At 36.5% G+C, this 20650-nt stretch overlaps 2 protein-coding genes across 2 annotated transcripts; one reads left to right on the forward strand and one right to left on the reverse strand.

Moving 5' to 3' along the window:
- The first annotated feature begins 3536 nt into the window (after positions 1–3536).
- On the forward strand, positions 3537–5870 carry LOC141397042 (beta-1,3-galactosyltransferase 5). Its single transcript, XM_073972859.1, has 2 exons — positions 3537–3911; positions 4641–5870. Exons 1-2 carry the CDS (start codon positions 3605–3607, stop codon positions 5549–5551), a joined length of 1218 nt encoding a protein of 405 aa, XP_073828960.1. The 5' UTR covers positions 3537–3604; the 3' UTR covers positions 5552–5870.
- Positions 5871–7150: 1280 nt separating this feature from the next.
- On the reverse strand, positions 7151–10808 carry LOC141397307 (glucose-6-phosphate 1-dehydrogenase-like). The gene has a single exon (XM_073973434.1). It carries the CDS (start codon positions 8519–8521, stop codon positions 7568–7570), a length of 954 nt encoding a protein of 317 aa, XP_073829535.1. The 5' UTR covers positions 8522–10808; the 3' UTR covers positions 7151–7567.
- Between the last annotated feature and the right edge of the window lie 9842 nt (positions 10809–20650).

Here is a 20650-nt window from a genome sequence, read left to right on the forward strand (position 1 = left end):
TACGCAGGCCTTTACTGACCAAAAAAGCCCAGTAACCAATAATTTAAAAATATCAAACACATTGGTCAAAAACAAAGAAGAACAGCTTTTGTTTATTTATATTTAAATTTTCTTTGGAAATGGTAAGTTAAATATAGAGATATCTTGTAGATAATATTAAAATTCATACCACCATTATTATAAGTCTTCTTTTGTTATAGTTTGGATTTACCGAACAGGTTTATAGCGTTCCGGTTAACTTAAAGTTAAAAGTGATCATTAGATTTCATGGCGGACCTTCTTGACATTAACTTTTAACGTTTAAATTATATTTTTAATTCCTCTAAATTGGTTTATTTTGCGTAATAAAATCCATCCAATGTTAAAGAACACATTTATATAGGGGCCCATAGTTTTTTATTACAGTGATGAAGACGACTATTCTAGTCCAGACGGTAAATTTCGGCGTAGTATGTAAGGTATAAACTTCGATGGGTTGTGGTGCCTTGAATCAAACATTCTAAGTCTGTGGTTGTTGAATGCAGAAGGATCATCCCAAGTTTGAGACCATTGTTGAGACAAGAATGACTCATCATGACGATGCTTGCGTTTGCGTCAACAGATGAGCAATGACCCATTATGCCTGCGATTGTTGGGATGATGAATGCTTGACTAGTATGTTAATTGGAATATACAGTGGCGGAAGGTCAAGACATTGATGGAATTTGAAGTTGTTCGTCTTTGTGTGTGCGAACGATAAATCTCGAAAGGTTCCACCTATTTAGTCCAAACTTTAGATGTCGTTTTTTGACCAAATAAATGATAAATACAATTCGTAAAAAATCCGGAAATGAAGCAGGAAAGCAAGGCAGCAGCTTATGTCAGACACTCCTTTGGGTAGTTATCGTGCTTTTAGAAATGTTGGACCTTTATGTCAGGAAACATGGATTTGTCCACGAAAAACTTTAGCTTTGTTCCTTTACTTTTTTAATAGTAAAAGTAGCAAAAGAGGGAAGTTTTCACCTCTCTCAGAAAACTGTGAAAATTGCTCTCACGTAACAAGTTTTCCACAAAAGTAAAGAAACGAAAAAATAGTAGATCTGGCAGCAATGTCAAAAAACAACCATGGCGGCTTAAAAAAAATAACAAACCAAATAAATTTCACTGTTTTTTTATTTTTTTATTTCACTGGTTTAAATTTTTTTTATTTTATTTTATTTGTTTTTATTTTGCTTTGACAAAGCGCGTAGTTTTCTTTTTTCCTTTTGCCTTAATTGTCAAATAAATGTCCAATCAGCAGTTTGACAGATTTTCCACTTTTTACACAACGAAATTTGTCGAGCAGAAAGTAGTAAAAGAGAAAGCCATTTTGAAACCCTCTCCTCTCTCACTCTCTTAAAATTTGCTTCCAGTTTTACTACTTTTTGGGGTTAAGGAACGCTTTCCGAGTTAAAAATGGTAAAACTTGAAGAAACTTTAACTTAAATAGGCGTTTACACAAGACAGACTGTCTCCAAATACAACTCTGATTTACTAACACATACATACATTTGTCGTTTGTCTCCCAGCTGTCCATCATTTTTTCAGAGACAGTAGGCTTAACAAATTTTTGACGTTTTTGTAAAAAAGAAATGAAACGATAATTGAAATGTGCTGAAAATAACAGAATATGAACAAAAACAAAATATGTGAACGGAAAACAAAAAGAAATCGACGATTTTCATTCATAATTTTACAACTGTTTTTGCAGTTGTCTGGACGCCTACGTCACACTGGCAAGTTTTGGGTTTTTGACAATCAATACATGTACTCAACTGTCCTGTCATGTGTAAACGCAGGGTAAATGAGCAAAGCTTTTATATCGGTGCAACAGGACCATAAAGTATTCTTCTAAGTTTATGTTCTCGTCGGTTATTATATGTTTATTTATCAAAATTTTCTTCTACTAACAGGAAGTATGGGAATGTACTACCATAGGGGCGCGTGGACAGCCTACTGCAAACATTTTCAAACCATGCGAGACATGCCCATAATCTGCATCTGTGTGAAACGTTTTTAAATATTGTTTGGGAGATACCCGAAGATGATCGGTACGCAGCAAAATGTTCGATGCCAAACATGATATTCATGCATGGGTGCAAGTGATTTGGTAAACCAACTTTACTTATACTATGATAAATAAGAACTTAACAAATAAAAACTACGAATGTGCTCTTTTCCAAATTATATTTAACATTCATAGAATTGGTTTAATTTATATGATAGAAGTTTACCACTTTTACCATTTTCTGCCACTGTTACCATTTTTAAAAGTAAAGGAACAGACCATAATGCTTGGTTTACATCATGGCATAATTACCTAGGTAGAGGCATCGAAAATTTTTGAATATGTTATGTAAAAAATGTCTTTATGTTGTTGGGGAAATTACAACAAAAATATTTTTTTATAAAGGATTTGACTTTTAATATTCGATCAGCTGGTGTGATACCACTACCTGGTAGTTCTGCCATGGTTTACATTTACGAAATCCAATCGATTTCAGCTGTCAACATTAGTGTAACTTTTCCAGTCAACCCGGCAAACTGTCCATCATTTTTTCACAGACAGTCGGGTTAACAAATTTTTGACATTTTTGTAAAAATAAGTTAGATAATAATGGAAATGTGTTGAAAACAAAAGAACATGAACAAAAACAAAATATGTGAACGGAAAACAAAAGAAATCAACGATTTTCATTCATAATTTTACAACTGTTTTCGCAGTTGTCTGGACGCCTACGTCACACAGGCAAGTTTGGGGTTTTTGGCAATCAATAGCTTTGTTCCAGAACTAAAAAGTTTTTTACAAATTTTACGACTTTTACACATTTTACCAGAAAATCCGTTCCCGTACACAAAAAAGTTGTAGAATGTTCACTTCTCTTTAAACAAAAATGGCGCTGAAGACGCTCTCGTTAAAAACTTTTTACTCGACAAATTTGAGCGTATAAAAAAAATAGTAACATGGATGCCGGCGTCTGATTGGACGGTACGCCGACTTTGACATTTGTTCAAGCTTTTTTGACGTTTTTTCCATTTTTACGTTCCCGAACTTTTTGAAAAAACATTTGTGTGACAACAAATCTTCTCTCTTTCTCTCTTTTACGAGTTTTGCTATTGAAAAGTACGGGAACAAAGCAAATACATGTACTCAACTGTCCTGTCATGTGTAAACGCAGGGAAATAGAACCCACCGTTCGCTTTGTACCCTGTTGTTTTGTCACGTGTAAGCACAGCGTTATGTGTAATATTGATAAATACGCCACGAATAACTGTATACTTGTACGACACACGTTGCCACTGCACTAATCCAGTTGTGATTAACCCTTTAAATTTATAGTAAATTAATTTTATTAATAAGATTAAAGTTTACGCTTGAGAAATAAATTTATTTGAAAGTTTTGAATGGCAATTATGTATTAAGTGCTATGTATTATTAAAATAAGCAAGTTGTAACATGTAATTGATTTGAAAGCCTGCAGGTATTTCTCCATAATTTATGACGAACGTCAATGGGTTAATGTAAACACAACAATAAAAGAATTCCATCGAAAGGAAAGGGCCAACAAATCAAACAAAAATAAAGATGCGCTTGCGCCGAATTATTTGGAAATTATTATTAATTGTAACGGTTTCATTGGTCGTCCTGCTATTTATATTTTTAAATAATAACGAAAAATCGGATAATTATTCTGATGAATTCATAACTATACTTCGAAATACAAAGCAAGATTCTGCTGCCGTAGCTAGTGAAGAGGAACAACAGCTACAGTTAATAACCAATTTAGATTTTGGAAAAGGAAAAGTGACATCAAGACCCCTATTGAATCTAACACAATTTGAGTATTTAATTGACAATGATTTGTGTGAACGTTTCAAAAAGGAGCTAACAGGTAATATGGTGTTATATTCAATAGCTTTAATAGTTAATATGGGGGAATAATTATCGAAAGAAGTCCAAGTGGGCCTTAGTGCATAATAGAAACTAATAGTTTTATTGGAAATCTTTTCTTATGTAAATTTTAATGTTAATATATATCTAATTTTATGATATATGTAGATTATCTAAATTTGCAAAATACATGTATCGTAATTTGCATTTATAGAAGCTATGGATTAATTGAAACCACGTAGACATTTTTTGTGTGAAACAAATAAAAAATCTCGTAGAAAACTTCACAGATCGCGAATAACAATATCCTATGGTTTGGCAAACTTGGCTTAATAGTCCAAGGGGAACAGTTACAAATTTTGACGAAACTTTGAGATTACGGGCCAATGCCAATGCGAAGATAAATCTGAACCTCAATAGTAAATCAAAGGATTTTACCATACGTAAATAGGCTCTCCGGAACATCAAAGAGTATTAGATTATCTATCTATTATCTAAATAGCATAACATCAACGGCCCTGTTATCTTATATGTTGTGACATAAACCTCCTTAGACCCCGTATATAACAACAGAGTGATCCTAAGTTCCTCTATATGGTAACAGAGGTCCATGTAACTTCATGAATGGTAATGATAATAAAAGTATAATTTATGCAAAATTTCAAATTTGTTCCCGTTTATATTGAGCTTTTTATGTAGTATAAACTGCTAATTTTTGTTTTTCTTTCAGCAATTTTGATTGTCACATCCTATGTGGGTCATGATGAATTACGTGCAGCACATCGTCAGGCAATATCACAGACAAAACTTGCCGAAATGGGTATGCAGCGTGTCTTCCTTCTGGCATCTATACCACGGAGGGAGCACTTTATTACCCAATCACAAATATTTAATGAACAACAACGATTTGGTGATCTTTTGCAAGGAAACTTTTATGAAGCCTATCGCAATCTTTCCTACAAACATGTAATGGGTTTGGAGTGGGCAGCTCAACGCTGTGGAAGGGCGAAATTTATTATAAAAATTGATGACGATATTATTTATGATGTTTTCCATTTGAAACGTTATCTTGATTCTTTGGAATTGGAAAATCTTGAGCTAACGCAGTCCAATGAAATGTTATGTGGTTATATATTGGATGAAAAGCCTGTTATACGAAACCAAGCCAATAAATGGTATGTTCGTCCAGAGGAATATAATCGAAGCACTTATCCCTCATACTTATCCGGCTGGTTGTATGTAACAAATCCAAATACTGCTTTACGTTTGGTTCAACAAGCCTACAACTCACCGATATTTTGGATTGATGATACATGGGTAACGGGAATATTACGGGAACCATTGAATATACCATTGCAAAGACTTAATAACTGGTTTTCTGCTAATCCCGATTTCTTAAATTGTTGTGTACGTGATCTAAAGAAACCCATGGCCATGGAATGTGAATTTTTTGTTGGTCCAAATGGCGGTGACTCCAAATTGCTTATAGAATTTCTTCATAATGTAGAGAAGTGCTACTATGATGAGTGTCTGAAACGTAATAAGGAGCAAAGTCTTAAAAACACCTGTGTTGGTTCCGTTAAACACATCTTACCCGATCATGGCAATGCCGAAGTAAAAATGGTTTCAATGGGCAGATGATAAATATCAAAACGAAGGAAGGAAGTAGTTGTGGTGGAGGTTGCAAATAGTTTTAGATACTTTTTTATAACTTTCGAAATTATTTAACATTTGGTATTCTAATAAGAATATATAAAAGTACGACCCCAGAAGTATTCCATATTAACTTTAAGTTACATTTTTAGTTTGTAATATATTTAAAAACTGACTAACATATACATATTTACTTATATATACATAACAATTCAATAAGCCTCAAAGACATCGCTTTTTAGTAGCTTAAAAATGCCGTGTGCAAATAAACGAATACAATTTTTATAAAGTTTTAGATTTTACTAAATTTATTGGTTTTTTTTTCATGAAGTATTTTTTTAAAAGAACGTTACTTTCAATGTGTTGACAGTATTAGTTCCAAAGAAGTGCGCATATTATTTTAACCGGCATCACGAGATACATCAAAGAGGAGTGTCATATTTGCCCTACAATCTCAGGAGATACCATCACTATTTTCTGTGAACGATGCAAATCCAGGGCGACGAGTTAGTCGAAAACGAATTTACCAGGAACCACACAGCTCCCACATTTCGGGCTGCCATCTCAGAATACACATGTTTATATTTGTATCGCTTTTCTGTGTTGAATGTAACATATCCCAAATATTCTGATGTTTGGGTAGCAGAAAGGATGATCCGGGACATTATCACTGCTGCACCCCCTCGCTATATAACTGCTGGTCGAATATCCGAAGTGAAAAAAAATTCCAGCTGAGACGATGGTATTAGCAAATGAATGTGATTAGTTAGGGAGGTCACAGTGGACGTGAATATAGTGGTCAGTGAGCACTAGCGGTACAAATGGCTAAATTATAAGAAGAGTTGCAACATTAGAGAATTAGTGATTTCTGGGCAACGGTTAAGTCACTCTCCTGCCTCCTGGAAAGAAAGGACGATAAGCCACGTTTGGTATTTTGAAATTTTTATCAATATTTTAGGTCCAAATTGGATGCATTTGAGATTTCCAGTGGTCAACAACTTCTGCACCAAAAATTGCGGACATAGCTCCACGTTATGGTATAGCCCCCTTATAACAGTACCAGCCGATTTTAAGTTTTTGTTCTAAATTTACTGTAATTTGGATTTAGGGTTTGCAGTGGACTGGAATTCCGTAACCGGAATAAAATTATTCATGCCGATATTTAATGTAAACTCTCTGCCGTTACAACTTAAAGGAGAGAGTGAGAAAACTCATGGGGAGTTAATATTCATGATCGGGCTGATTATACGGGTATGTTTTGAGGCACACTTCACCTCTCATTTCACGCCTCAAGCATTTTATCCACCCCATTTAGTCCTATTTTTGCGACTTTCTTGGGGCTAAGATTCATTAGGGTATTTAAAAAGAAGAATACACCCTAGTCCATCCATAAAATAATCGAAAAATAAGCGTACAAAATGCTTGAGGCGTGAAGTGTGTCTCAGAACATACCCGATAATTTAGTTTAGAATATTTCATGGTAGTGGGCATCAAAATTTAGGGCCGGCCTAATTTAATGCTCATTATTGATCGTTTGTAACATTACCTTAAATTCGCCTTGGTTGCAGTGAATTAAACACACACAAAAAGATTTTAAATCTTTATTATTTGTATAAATATTCGTACAAAATATATGTTTGTATAAAAAATAACCATTAATCCAATTTATATACAAAACAGTGTATAATGAATGAGTCAATTAAAATATCTTAACAATTCATGAATTTACAAAAAGTGAGGTTAGAATTTTATTTCATTAAAGAGAATAATTTCGATGTGTTTATGATGAGAGCAGAGAGAATACATACAATAAATGTCAATTAGGTGAGGGAGTGATATTTTAGTTTATAAAATTTAACAATTTTTTTTTCAAAGGAAATACGTTTAAAGTACGATTGAAATTCGTATCAATTCCTTTTAATTGATTTTGTTATGAAAATTTGTACAATATGCAATGCAAATAAATGTTTTTAATTTTTTATAAGGAGGAGACAACTCCTTTCTTTAATGGCTTTTATTTACACCATTGTTGTTATTGTTGTTGCCATGCCATTTATAAGAACCATAATACAGGAAATTACTCTCATGCAACTTTTTATCAGCCTCTTTGGGCCCGCGTGATCCATAAACATAGGGTATGGGTTTGATTTTCTCATCCTCGATTTGATGGAGAATGGGTGTAAAGATGCGCCAGGCTTCACGCAGCTCATCGGAACGCACGAAATGCATTTGTGAACCACAGAAAACATCTAAAATTAAACGTTCATAGGCATCGGGCAAGTAGGAATCTCTGTAGCGTTGTTCATAGGTTAAATCCAGTTCGGTTTCTTCAATATCAAACGTGATACCCGGCGATTTGGTCATCATCTTGAAATACAAAGCTTCACCGGGTTGAACACGTATCACCAATTCATTACGTTTGGCACTGCCTTCGAATATATCACCAGGAACATCTTGATATTGTATACGAACTTCAGCCTTACGTTCGTTCAGCGCTTTACCGCAACGCAATATAAACGGTACACCCTGCCAACGTTCATTGTTTATGTGCAAAACACCCAGGGCATAGGTTGGTGTCGTCGAACCAGGATTAACAGTTGGATCATCCAAATAGCCCAGTCTGGCCTCACCAGTCCCCTCGGGATTGCCAACATATTGACCCAATACCATATCATCCAATGTCAATGCCTTAATCGCCTTCAACACTTTGACCTTTTCATCGCGAATATCATCGGGATGGCAACTAACCGGTTTCTCCATGGCCACCAGTGACAAAATTTGCAACAGATGATTTTGCATCACATCACGTATAATACCAAATTGATCGAAATAACCACCACGTCCCTCGGTGCCGAAGGGTTCCTTGAATGTTATCAAAACTGAGGCAATATTTTCACGATTCCAGGTGGAACCTAAAATCTTATTACCAAAACGAATGGTCATTAGATTTTGTACCATTTCTTTGCCCAAGTAGTGATCAATACGATAGATTTGATCCTCGTGAAAGAGTGAAGCCAAATGATCGCTTAGTTCTTTCGATGAGATGTCATCACGGCCAAAGGGTTTCTCGATAATAACACGATTCCATCCCCTGGAAAGAAAGAAAACAAAAAGAATAATTTAAAATCGAAATCTATGTAAATCAATCAACCGGGAATAATTAAAAATCCTCACTTATAAGGACCAGGACATGATAGATACAGACGAACTACATCGAGCGAAAATAGGACTATCTCAGAAAATAATCTTTAGCGGTGTTTAGTAGCGATTCGTTTTGTTAAACTCCACATATTCAAAAGTGGCGCCCAACCGTTCAACCGAAAATACGTATCGACTAGATACGCGAGTCGTGGCTAAAAATTAAGAAGGCTAGATGTTACTGGTCCGATCGTAATCCTGTATTGTAATCTGAGACTTTCCTACACCTTTCATTGCACCCGGTTTCTGTAACTGCGCGACGCAGTATATTTTCTATTTGTATTTATCTTTTGGTATATTTGTATGAGTGGTGTCTAACCTTTGAAGCTATTCGATAGGAATGTATTGATCTGTCTTTCAAACATGCCATGTGGCACGTTCGTTTTCCCGCGCAATTTAGTTCTACCTCTATCTTCAGGTCTAGGAATGTGACTGCTTCGATTGGTTATAAACACAAAGCTATTAAAGTTAGTTGAGTGGGTTTGGCAGGAGCGTACAAAAGATGCAGTATGTCGTGTGGGCTTGCGCCGAATGCTGGGTAGTTATTTTGCACTGTGTCATCAATCATTGCTGTATAGGAATTTAGACGGCTGCACCATCCTAAACGTAGCTGAGCCAAAACTACTCAGATTTGTCTTGGCAGCTGACTTCGAGGACTATCAAAATCTGCTTGATAGGCTTGCTGATCTAGGGGTTCTTATCTTGTTAGATCTCTCTCTAGATAACGAAGATCCCTTCTGACATGCCAGGATCGAGGAGTCCTATTCACCATATGGTGATTAGGATTGGTCTCATGGTAATACCGGAGCAAGTACTGTAACGAGAGCATTTCATTGTGCTGTCGTACTGTAAGAATCTTCGATTCTCATGCAGATGGCCCACTGATGACATGAGGACAGCTTTCATTTCATTTCATTTATTTCAGTCAATGGAATTACAATTCCTTACAGACTAAGATAATAATTCAAAAATAAATAAGTTTTAAATATTTTAATTTTAAATATTAAAGTTTAAGTAAAAGCATAATAAATTAAACATTTAAACGATTCTTTAGGAGCACTAAAGTCAATGCATGGCTTCTGATCTTTTTGAAAGTTGAGATTTATTAAGTTAAGATTTCTGAGTGCACGCGTCAAAGGCCCATTACATGCATAATTAGTCCGATGTAAAGAAATATTAAGCAAATCATTAAATCGTAATCTCCTTGAGGGAGCAGAAAACGGAATTAAGGACAGCAAATCAGGTGAATCAACATTGTCATTAATCAAATCATAAATGAATACAGAAGATTGGAATTTTCTACGACATTCCAAGCTCTGTAATCCTAGTAGCAAACATCTTGATTGATATGGTGGAAGTTCAACAAACGAAATTGGTTTTAGAGCAAATTTCGTAAATCGTCTTTGAATTCGCTCAACACGACTAATTTGGGATAAGCTATAAGGGTCCCAAATAATGGATGCATATTCTAGCTTTGATCTTACAAAGGCAGTATAAATCAATTTAATAGTATTGGGATCAGAAAACTCTGAACAATTTCTCTTGATGAATGCGAGGACTTTGTAGGCTTGGGGAATAATAAAATCCATGTGAGGAACAAAAGTCAAGGAGTAATCAAAAATTACCCCGAGATCGTGAATTGAAGTTACTTTATTTAGTATAATGTGACCAATTTTGAAAGTGGTCTGAATGGGATTAAGTAATCTATAATATGAAACATGAAAACATTTAGATAAATTGAATGCAAGATTATTATGAATACACCATTGTAGAACATTATCCAGATCTTTCTGCAAGTCGATCGCATCACGCAGAGACTCAATTTTATAAAAATAACTTCAAATCATCGGCATAGAGAAGAAACTTTGCCTTGGAAAAGCACAAAGATATGTCATTAATAAATAAATTAAAAAGTAGTGGCCCCAGTATACTGCCCTGTGGTACCCCAGAAGTTTGAAAGTAAGACTCAGACACAAATTCCTCTATTCTTACTTTGCATAGTCTATTATGCAGATATGAAGCAATCCATTGCAAAAAATTAGAATGCAACCCTATTTGTTCTAATTTAGATAATAAAATTACATGTGAGACTTTATCAAATGCTTTGGCGATATCCGTATAAATAGCATCCACTTGAAAACCACGCTCAAAAGCAGATAAACAATACTCAGTAAAAAGGATTAAGTTGGTAGTAGTAGACCTACCAGAAAAAAATCCGTGTTGATGAGGAGTAATAATTGATTTGCATGTGAAAAACAGTTTTTTGTGAATCACGTGTTCAAATACTTTAGAAACGCACGATAATTTAGCAATAGGCCTATAACAGGTTATATCATCCTTACTGCCACTCTTAAAAATCGGTGTGATGTATGCAACTTTCCATCTGCTAATGAATACACCTTCTTCAATAGAACGATTAAAAATTAATTTTAAGATTGGTGATATGAAAACTGAACAATTCTTCAAAAGGTGAGCACACAAACCATCAACGTCACTTTTGAAACTATTCTTGATTTTACAAATAGCTTCCAAGACATCTTCTTCTGAAATTAAAATGTTACCCAAATTTATGGCAGATACAGAGTTTGGAATAACGTTATTATTCACAGTTGACGAATCAAAATTAGACTTGAAAAAGTTTGCAAACATATTGACAATGTCAACACCTGATTGCGACGTTGTACCATTATACCTCATAACAGTAGGAATATCAGACGATTGTTTTTTTGATTTCACAAACGACCAAAAACTTTTGGGATTTGTTTTAATATCGTTTTCTTTATCTAAAATAAATTGCTTGTAGAGGAACTTGTTTAAAAAGTTAAATTCTCGTTGATAGTGTTTAAATTTTAACTGGTCATCTGAACTTCCATTTAATAGAAAACGTTTATGGAATTTATTTCTCTGATTTTTTAGCTTTTTAAGACCTTTAGTGTACCAAGGTAACTTATATGGTTTATTTCTTCTAATAGACACATTATTTTTAAGAATATCTGACATTTTTCCAATAAATAATTCATAACAAACCTCAACTTCATGATCTGCAAAAATTGTCAACCAATCAATAGAGCCAAGAATCGAATTTAGCACTTGGAAATTACAAGCGTTATAATTAAAGTCTGTCAGAGCAAACGATGTGGATTTTAAGAATTGAAAACAATCGATTTCAATAACAACTGGAGTATGGTGCAGGTTGGAAGAAGATATCGGCGTCAACGATTCAAAAACTTGAAATTTAAAGTCATGAGGAACAAAAATAAGATCGAGGAAACGATGCAACTGGTTTGAAATATGGTTTATTTGTACCAGATTCAAACTCAACAAAGTATCAATAAACTCAATTTCATAACTCTTATTAACATTTGTGGGAGTTAAAAAATCATTGCTATCAAATTTGGACCAAATGATACTTGAAAGATTAAAATCTCCTAGAACACAAAGACAAAAATTTGACTCCAAGCTTGCTTCCAACGAGACAACATTACCCAGATGTTTTAAGTAAATACATTCATTACTACATGGAGGTATATAAGATAAACAAATTTTAAGATTTATATTCAAACCAATAATAGATACGGCAACTTGATCCAATAATCCGTTATCATCATCTACTTCATGTAAAAAAGACTTATATTGATTTTTGACTGCAATAAGCACACCACCACCTCTAGTAGATCCAGTCATTGAAACACTCCTATCTTTGCGATAGACAGAAATATAAACTTAGATTGAAGAATTCAGCATCATGAAAATCATTGTTTAACCAAGTTTCCACTAGTGCTATTACGTCGAAATCACACTGGTTGGTAAAATCTGAAACCGCCTTTGACTTAGTGCGCATTCCAGACAAATTTTGATAATAAATTTTTAAACCGTGTACGACATTAATTACAACGTCGTCGGTTGCGCAGCATTTCTTTGAAAATTTACAAATGGCCGAATTCTGATATCCTTAGGCCACAATTTAGGATTTACGATTTCCTCATAGCAACATGGAGAAATTCCAATCTTGAAATTTACTCTTTTTAAAGTTGTATGATCAGCATCTTTCTTTACTAACATGTAGCAAACAACATTGACCCTTTCAATTTTAGAATTTTTCACAATATAGTTGATGATTTGTTCACACGTTACTGACGGTTTAAATGATGAGACGTGTAACCACTTTTTAGCTACTATAACATCCAAGTCATTGGAATCAACATTTTCTCCATAAATTATGTTATTCCTCCTTCTTCTACGCCTCTGAGCACGCATCCAATTTGATGTTGTTTGCGTGTTTGATTCAAACATATTTGCATCATTATGGGGTTTCTACACGGTATGTTTTTTACATATTCATGCATTGCAAATGTCTCTTTTTTTTCGCCCATATGTAATTCCTTCTGCACGGCAAAATTTTATTTTTCATTCGTTTTCTGTTGTTTTCTTTAATTATATCGCGTACAAACAAAACAGCTGTTTATCATTGTTTGTACAGACGAGAATAGAGCGCGTTCTATTCGAAAAATTTACATATGTATGCACATAACACTTTCACGCATTGAAATTTCTGTATGGTTCACACCATGTGTACAAAATTCAGATACGTAAAAAGTGACAGTTGGCATGGTTTAATAAGAAAGGTTAGCCAAAGCTTTATGTCAATTTAAATTTTTTCATTCGAGTATGCCTAAAACTTCAAAACAATATAAACAAACTGTGTATGTGTGTGTGGTGTTTGAATAATATGCCAAACAATTTTAAAAACAATCGAATTCAATGATTTTTAAAATTGTTTTTAGACCATTTGTATGGAAGAAATTGGTGAGATTTGCATTGAAACAATCAGTTTATCATATTCACATCTCGATTATGTGGAGAAAACTTAACTCTTCATTCATTTTTCGTGTTTTTTATAAAATACTCAAAAAATACATTGTAAACAAACCCACTTGTTGCTTTTATTTTGAAGTTTTAGGAATTCAAGAAAAACAAGGGTTCTATAGATTTTTTTCATTTAAATCTACCTCTTTACTTATACCATGACAGTTGGTATGCACCATTATGTAAAAAACATACCGTGTAGAACACACTTTAGCATTCACATCTTGAGTGTTTATCGACGACACAGAGGATGCATAATGCACAACATGTTGTTTGTTGTTGTTATTAGATTCTGTTTCGGCACCATTTGAGACAGGTACATATGAACTTTGTACCGAACCAACAACATCACCAGAACTAACCGTCGCATTGCTTTGGGTTTTGTTTTGATGTGGTTTTCCTTTTTTTGCTTGCTTGTTATTCTCCAATAATTGCTTTAATTCTCGCACATCTGCACTCAACGAAGAGTCAATAAAATGTTTAAGTTCTCTTACTTCGTTTTTCAGAGAAGTTATAACAGCAACAATGTCAGATGTAGCACTTAAACAGTCATTGCAATTAAATACTAAATTGGTATTTTTAATAAAAAGTTCACCAATGCTAACATCGATTTCAGCACAAAATAAATGATATTTTGACCTGCAAACATGACAGGCTATAAATTTTACGTTTGCCGGTTTAAAACATTTAGCGCAGAGAGAATTACTAGGGAGCTCCATTGTAACACGTCTAAACGATTTAACAACAGTCGAACTTCATGAATGTTATTCCGTTGTGTTTCACTTATGTCCGAGAACCTAGCTACTTCTGATGATGGGGAGGAGTAAAGCCCCTACAGTATTTGCTATAGGCGATAACATCAAAACCGGCATGTACTATTCACCTGGAATCCTGATTGGCTTCAGTTGGGGACCACTCTCCATATTTTCCTGACTACGGATACGATGTGGGTGGCTAGCGACAGGCTGAGAACTCTCGTAAGATACTCAGCTTCTGGCTCAACCAGCTGTTTCAGCATTATCATGGAGATACCGTCAGAAACTAACGCTTTAGATGGTGACATTTGCAACATCATCGATTTTAAATTGTCTTGGTTCCTCCTCGGCAGGAGGAGATATAATGCGAAGTAGTTCTTTTCTCTTCGACTAGTCACTCCCGGGGTGCTTGACAAATTGTCAATTAAAATAGATTGCGCACCTCTTCGGATCAGTGAGCATAATGTCGCCAAACGTGACTGAGGTTCTATCTTTCTTCTTTCCGGAGTTTGAGAGTGACTTTACGTTGCGCACAATTCACTTACAGCCTGTTTCTGTATGTCGAAAGAAGAATGTGTGCGAAAGAAACACGTCCAAACTCTTGTGTGTTTTTCAAAATTATTTCGAAAACTAAAGTTCGGGCGTGTTTCATTCGCACACATTCTTCTTTCGACATACAGAAACTGGTCTCATGGTAATACCGGAGCAAGTACTGCAACGAGAGCATTTCATTGTGCTGTCGTACTGTAAGAATCTACGATTCTCATGCAGATGGCCCACTGATGACATGAGGACAGCTTTGAATGTTATTCCGTTGTGTTTCACTTATGTCCGAGAACCACACTGACGTAGCATAGGTTTCCACAGACCGACCAACCACTTTATATGTGGTCAACAAGGTTTTTTGTCTGCTCCCCAAGTGCTGCCGCTGGGAGACCTGGTTTCTACATCTCAGCTTGCCGCACATAGCTGTGATATGCACAGACGACGTGGACATGCTGTCAAATGTAAAGCTGTAAACAGATACAACGTTTGATTAAAGTTTTGTGTCGTTTTGGCCGTTTTTACACTGTTGGGCATGATGCCGAAAAATTCAATTTCATTTGAAATACATATATGCCGACAAACAGATAAACGCTGGACTTTGGTGTTGTCGTCGCCCTGTTGTTGTTGTTTTTTCTCGACGCCCAACGCAAAACATTAATCAAACGTTGTATCTGTTTTCAGCTTTAAGGTGTGAACAGAATGAAATACGCCGCTTTTTTTCACGCTCAGTTTCATGTCATAGATTAAAGGCCAAGTACTACCTAATTCAAATGCTGCCTGATTAATTTGAATTAGGTAGTACTTTGCCTTTAGTCTTTTACATGAAACTGAGCGTGATAAAGCGGCGTATTTCATTCTGTTCACACCTTTAAGGCCTGCGTACATAATAAAAATAAAAGAATAAAGAAGGCCGAGTAAATTTCGGACAGGGTTGCTCTTTTCTTTTTTATTCTTTTATCAGAAGCAAGCAAGGTAAGCAGGCGAGACAGCTTATGTACGCAGGCCTTTGGAATCTTAGGGTAGTTGATAGTCGGAATTTGGCTGCTACATACTTTCACAAAAGACATCAGGAATGATAACCGACGCCAAGTATCTTATGGTCCTCATAAGTAACGATCTCTGGGGTGGAATATAGGAAAGATAAAGGTTAAACAGTTCCGGAGATACCATCACACCTTCGGAAACTCACTGTTTCAGTGTACAGGGCTTCGACTTCATGTTCCTGATTTCCGCGTACTAATGGCGTTTCCACATATTAGCTCTGTTCCTTTACGTTCAAGAATCTTCAAGTTTTACCACTTTTTACACGAAAAGCGTTCCTTTACTTGATGTAAGCATACAATTGATATGAGAGCAGTTCACAACTTTTGCTACTTTTTTTTAAAGTTAAGGAACAGACCAATTATTGATTATTCAAAGTTTCAACCTTGGTCCTCAAACAGCGTTGAATGCTTGAGAGTATCAAATGCTTTTGATAAGTCGAACACTTTCAACACTGTCCTGTCTCAGCGGTTTGCAGCGCTACTCTGTGTTGACTAGCTACTTCTGATGATGGGGAGGAGTAAAGCCCCTACAGTATTTGCTATAGGCGATAACATCAAAACCGGCATGTACTATTCACCTGGAATCCTGATTGGCTTCAGTTGGGGACTACTCTGCATATTTTCCTGACTGAGAACTCTCGTAAGATACTCAGCTTCTGGCTCAACCAGCTGTTTCAGCATTATCATGGAGATACCGTCAGAAACTAACGCTTTGGATGGTGGCATTTGCAACATCATCAATTTTAAATTGTCGTGGTTCCTCCTCGGCAGGAGGAGATATATAATACGACGTAGTTCTTTTCTCTTCGACTAGTCACTCCCGGGGTGCTTGACAAATTGTCAATTAAAATAGATTGTGCACCTCTTCGGATCAGTGAGCATAATGTCGTCAAACGTAATTGAGGTTCTATCTTTCTTCTTTCCAGGGTTGGAGAGTGACTTTACGTTGCCCATAATTCACTTACAGCCTGTTTCAGTATGTCGAAAGAAGATTGTGTGCGAATGAAACACGTCCAAACTCTTTTTGTTTTGAAGCAAAAGCAAAGGTAAAATTATTTCGAAAACTAAAGTTCGGACGTGTTTCATTCGCACACATTCTTCTTTCGACATACAAAAACTGGCTGTTATTCCGACTCCAATGTTGCAACTCTTCAGACGATTTAAGCACTTGTTCCGCTTATGATCACCGAACAACCTGTTAACTTCCAGTGTCAGCTCCCCGACTCTGGTTGGCACAACGAAGCTCATTACGCTCATTTACTGATCCCGTCGCCTCTGCCGGGAAGTTTGGTCTCACTTCAGGTATTCGGCCAGAAGCGGCTGCAGCAGTGATTTTGTCTCGGAACGTCCGTTCTGCTATCCGAACATCAGAAGGGTTGGGCTCTTTGGACTCTTTTTCGCATGATTGACGAAATTACGGCGTTCAGAGATGATGAAATCGGGCGGTCTGCTGAGGTAGACAATTATGGGGAGATGGTCTCATCCGAGAGAAATTACGAGTTGCCAGGTGAAGTCATTTGTCAGACCAGGTGACACGATGGCTATGTCTGGCGAACTGTGACACTCTCCGCTAATTCTGGTAGGTGCGTCTGTTCAGCTAACGCTATAACCCTCTGGCCATAACCTAAGACCGAAAGACCCTACTCACCATGAGCATTAAAGATCAGTCGGTTATGACCTTCCAAAAGCGACCTATTGTTGGGCCTATAACCTAGCAACTCTACATAGACAGTTCCACTCTTGGCGGCTATCCCCATATAATAATTGTTCCACAAACATCCCAGATGGGACAAGGGAGACTTCTCTCATATCAATGAGTGCACCCCGATTCATATTAGCTCAATGATATGGGACCTACAGTTTATCTCCGTGTCCGAACGGCGTGTCTAAGGCACCACTTTTGTAGAGAAGTTTTACATGGCTGAAATACTCAGGAAATGTCACCAACATTACTGAGGGTATATTGCCACCGTTGAAAAGTGTTTTGATGTTGCCTGGCTGGGGAATCGAAACCACGGCCTTGTGTGTGCAAGCGGGTGTGCATACCATTGCACCACGGTGGCACCCCATATATTCCAGGTAATTTGAGCCAGGCTCAAGCGAGATTGGGCTTTATTTAACGCTGCGGTGCATCAGAAAAGCTGGTCCCCCACCTCCACTTCTGTTGGGATCCTTCCGCAGTACGTTGTAACCATTACAACGCTGTATGCTGCAGTTGTTCTTCTTATCCATGATATTCTTCCGACTCATAAGGTCCATTATTTCCTCGATCTTACCTCGGAGTGCATTGCAATTAAATCGCAAAAAAATATGAATTTTTAGGGAATAGCAACAAGTGCTACGTGTGCGGCAACAAATATTAATGGCGCCCAACGTTTCAACTGTTTGGGAGGAACATATTCATAATGACTCGAAACGTAAGATGTGGCTAAAAGGGTTGAAAGTAAAGGTGTATCTGGTCAAATTAATGTGTTTTGGAAAGATCTTCTTTGTTTTTCCCGCAATTCAGTGGCCAACAATTAGCAAATGTTTTACATGGAGGAGACTATAACCTCACTCGAATTAATGAAAAATTATATGTACGATTATTACCGGTATACATCTTTAATCGGTTTTAATTTTTTCATATTAATGGCGCCCAACGTTTTCAAATATATTAGAGAGACATATTAAAAGTGTTGAAACTAGTTGGTTCTACATAAAGGTTCTGCATTAAATTGGACAGGGACAAATTAGGAACATTGGGCAGATTTCCTATCCAAATAGATAGGGTTTCATCATCAAATACTATCGGAACTTGAGGTGGGCGATTGTCGTATTCGTGGCAAACACGTAAAACACTTTAGCACCGACTAAGAAGTACTAAAGTACTTGGGTGCCACCGTGGTGCAATGGTATGCACACCCGCCTTGCACGCTGAAGGTCGTGGGTTCGATTCCCCGGCCAGTCAACATCAAACACTTTTCAACGGTGGCAAAATACCCGTCAGTAATGTTGGCGACATTTTCTGAGTATTTCAGCCTTGCACAACTTTTCTACAAGTGGTGTCTTAGACACGCCGTTCGGACTCGGCGATAAACAGTAGGTCCCATATCATTAAGCGTGCACTCATTGATGTGAGAGAAGTCTCCCCCGTCCCGCCTGGGATGTTTGTGGAACAATTATATAAACTTTGTTGTGACGTGTTTTCTAGTGTCACGAACACGACAATCGCCTACCTCTAATCGCGACTTAGTCTTGTGTGTTACTTTGCCTATGAATGATTTTCTTAAAATTTATTTTTGTGGTTCTACCTCCTTTACTTAAATGCTGTCGGAATGTGACGCGTGCTTCCTATATTCATCCATCATATGATGGATGTAATGCATCCCGAGACGAAGATATATTCTGTAAGGCAATATAACATACTTGTTACGATTAACATTTTTGCTTAAAAAAGTCAGATCAGGAAGCTTGCAATGAAAGATAAATAGGTTTAGGGAAGATATTATTTTAACCGGCATCACGAGATACATCAAAGAGGAGTGTCATATTTGCCCTACAATCTCAGGAGATACCATCACTATTTTCTGTGAACGATGCAAATCCAGGGCGACGAGTTAGTCGAAAACGAATTTACCAGGAACCACACAGCTCCCACATTTCGGGCTGCCATCTCAGAATACACATGTTTATATTTGTATCGCTTTTCTGTGTTGAATGTAACATATCCCAAATATTCTGATGTTTGGGTAGCAGAAAGGATGATCCGGGACATTATCACTGCTGCACCCCCTCGCTATATAACTGCTGGTCGAATATCCGAAGTGAAAAAAAATTCCAGCTGAGACGATGGTATTAGCAAATGAATGTGATTAGTTAGGGAGGTCACAGTGGACGTGAATATAGTGGTCAGTGAGCACTAGCGGTACAAATGGCTAAATTATAAGAAGAGTTGCAACATTAGAGAATTAGTGATTTCTGGGCAACGGTTAAGTCACTCTCCTGCCTCCTGGAAAGAAAGGACGATAAGCCACGTTTGGTATTTTGAAATTTTTATCAATATTTTAGGTCCAAATTGGATGCATTTGAGATTTCCAGTGGTCAACAACTTCTGCACCAAAAATTGCGGACATAGCTCCACGTTATGGTATAGCCCCCTTATAACAGTACCAGCCGATTTTAAGTTTTTGTTCTAAATTTACTGTAATTTGGATTTAGGGTTTGCAGTGGACTGGAATTCCGTAACCGGAATAAAATTATTCATGCCGATATTTAATGTAAACTCTCTGCCGTTACAACTTAAAGGAGAGAGTGAGAAAACTCATGGGGAGTTAATATTCATGATCGGGCTGATTATACGGGTATGTTTTGAGGCACACTTCACCTCTCATTTCACGCCTCAAGCATTTTATCCACCCCATTTAGTCCTATTTTTGCGACTTTCTTGGGGCTAAGATTCATTAGGGTATTTAAAAAGAAGAATACACCCTAGTCCATCCATAAAATAATCGAAAAATAAGCGTACAAAATGCTTGAGGCGTGAAGTGTGTCTCAGAACATACCCGATAATTTAGTTTAGAATATTTCATGGTAGTGGGCATCAAAATTTAGGGCCGGCCTAATTTAATGCTCATTATTGATCGTTTGTAACATTACCTTAAATTCGCCTTGGTTGCAGTGAATTAAACACACACAAA

The sequence above is a fragment of the Musca autumnalis genome, unplaced genomic scaffold, assembly GCF_047663935.1.
Source record: "Musca autumnalis isolate F117 unplaced genomic scaffold, ASM4766393v1 scaffold_3, whole genome shotgun sequence".
NCBI lineage: Eukaryota > Metazoa > Arthropoda > Insecta > Diptera > Muscidae > Musca > Musca autumnalis.

Coding starts and splice junctions, on each gene's coding strand:
- LOC141397042 (XM_073972859.1), top strand. CDS start 3,605: ATGCGCTTGCGCCGAATTATTTGGAAATTATTATTAATTGTAACGGTT. Junction 3,912..4,640: donor TTTCAAAAAGGAGCTAACAG/GTAATATGGTGT, acceptor TTTTTCTTTCAG/CAATTTTGATTGTCACATCC.
- LOC141397307 (XM_073973434.1), bottom strand. CDS start 8,521: ATGGTACAAAATCTAATGACCATTCGTTTTGGTAATAAGATTTTAGGT.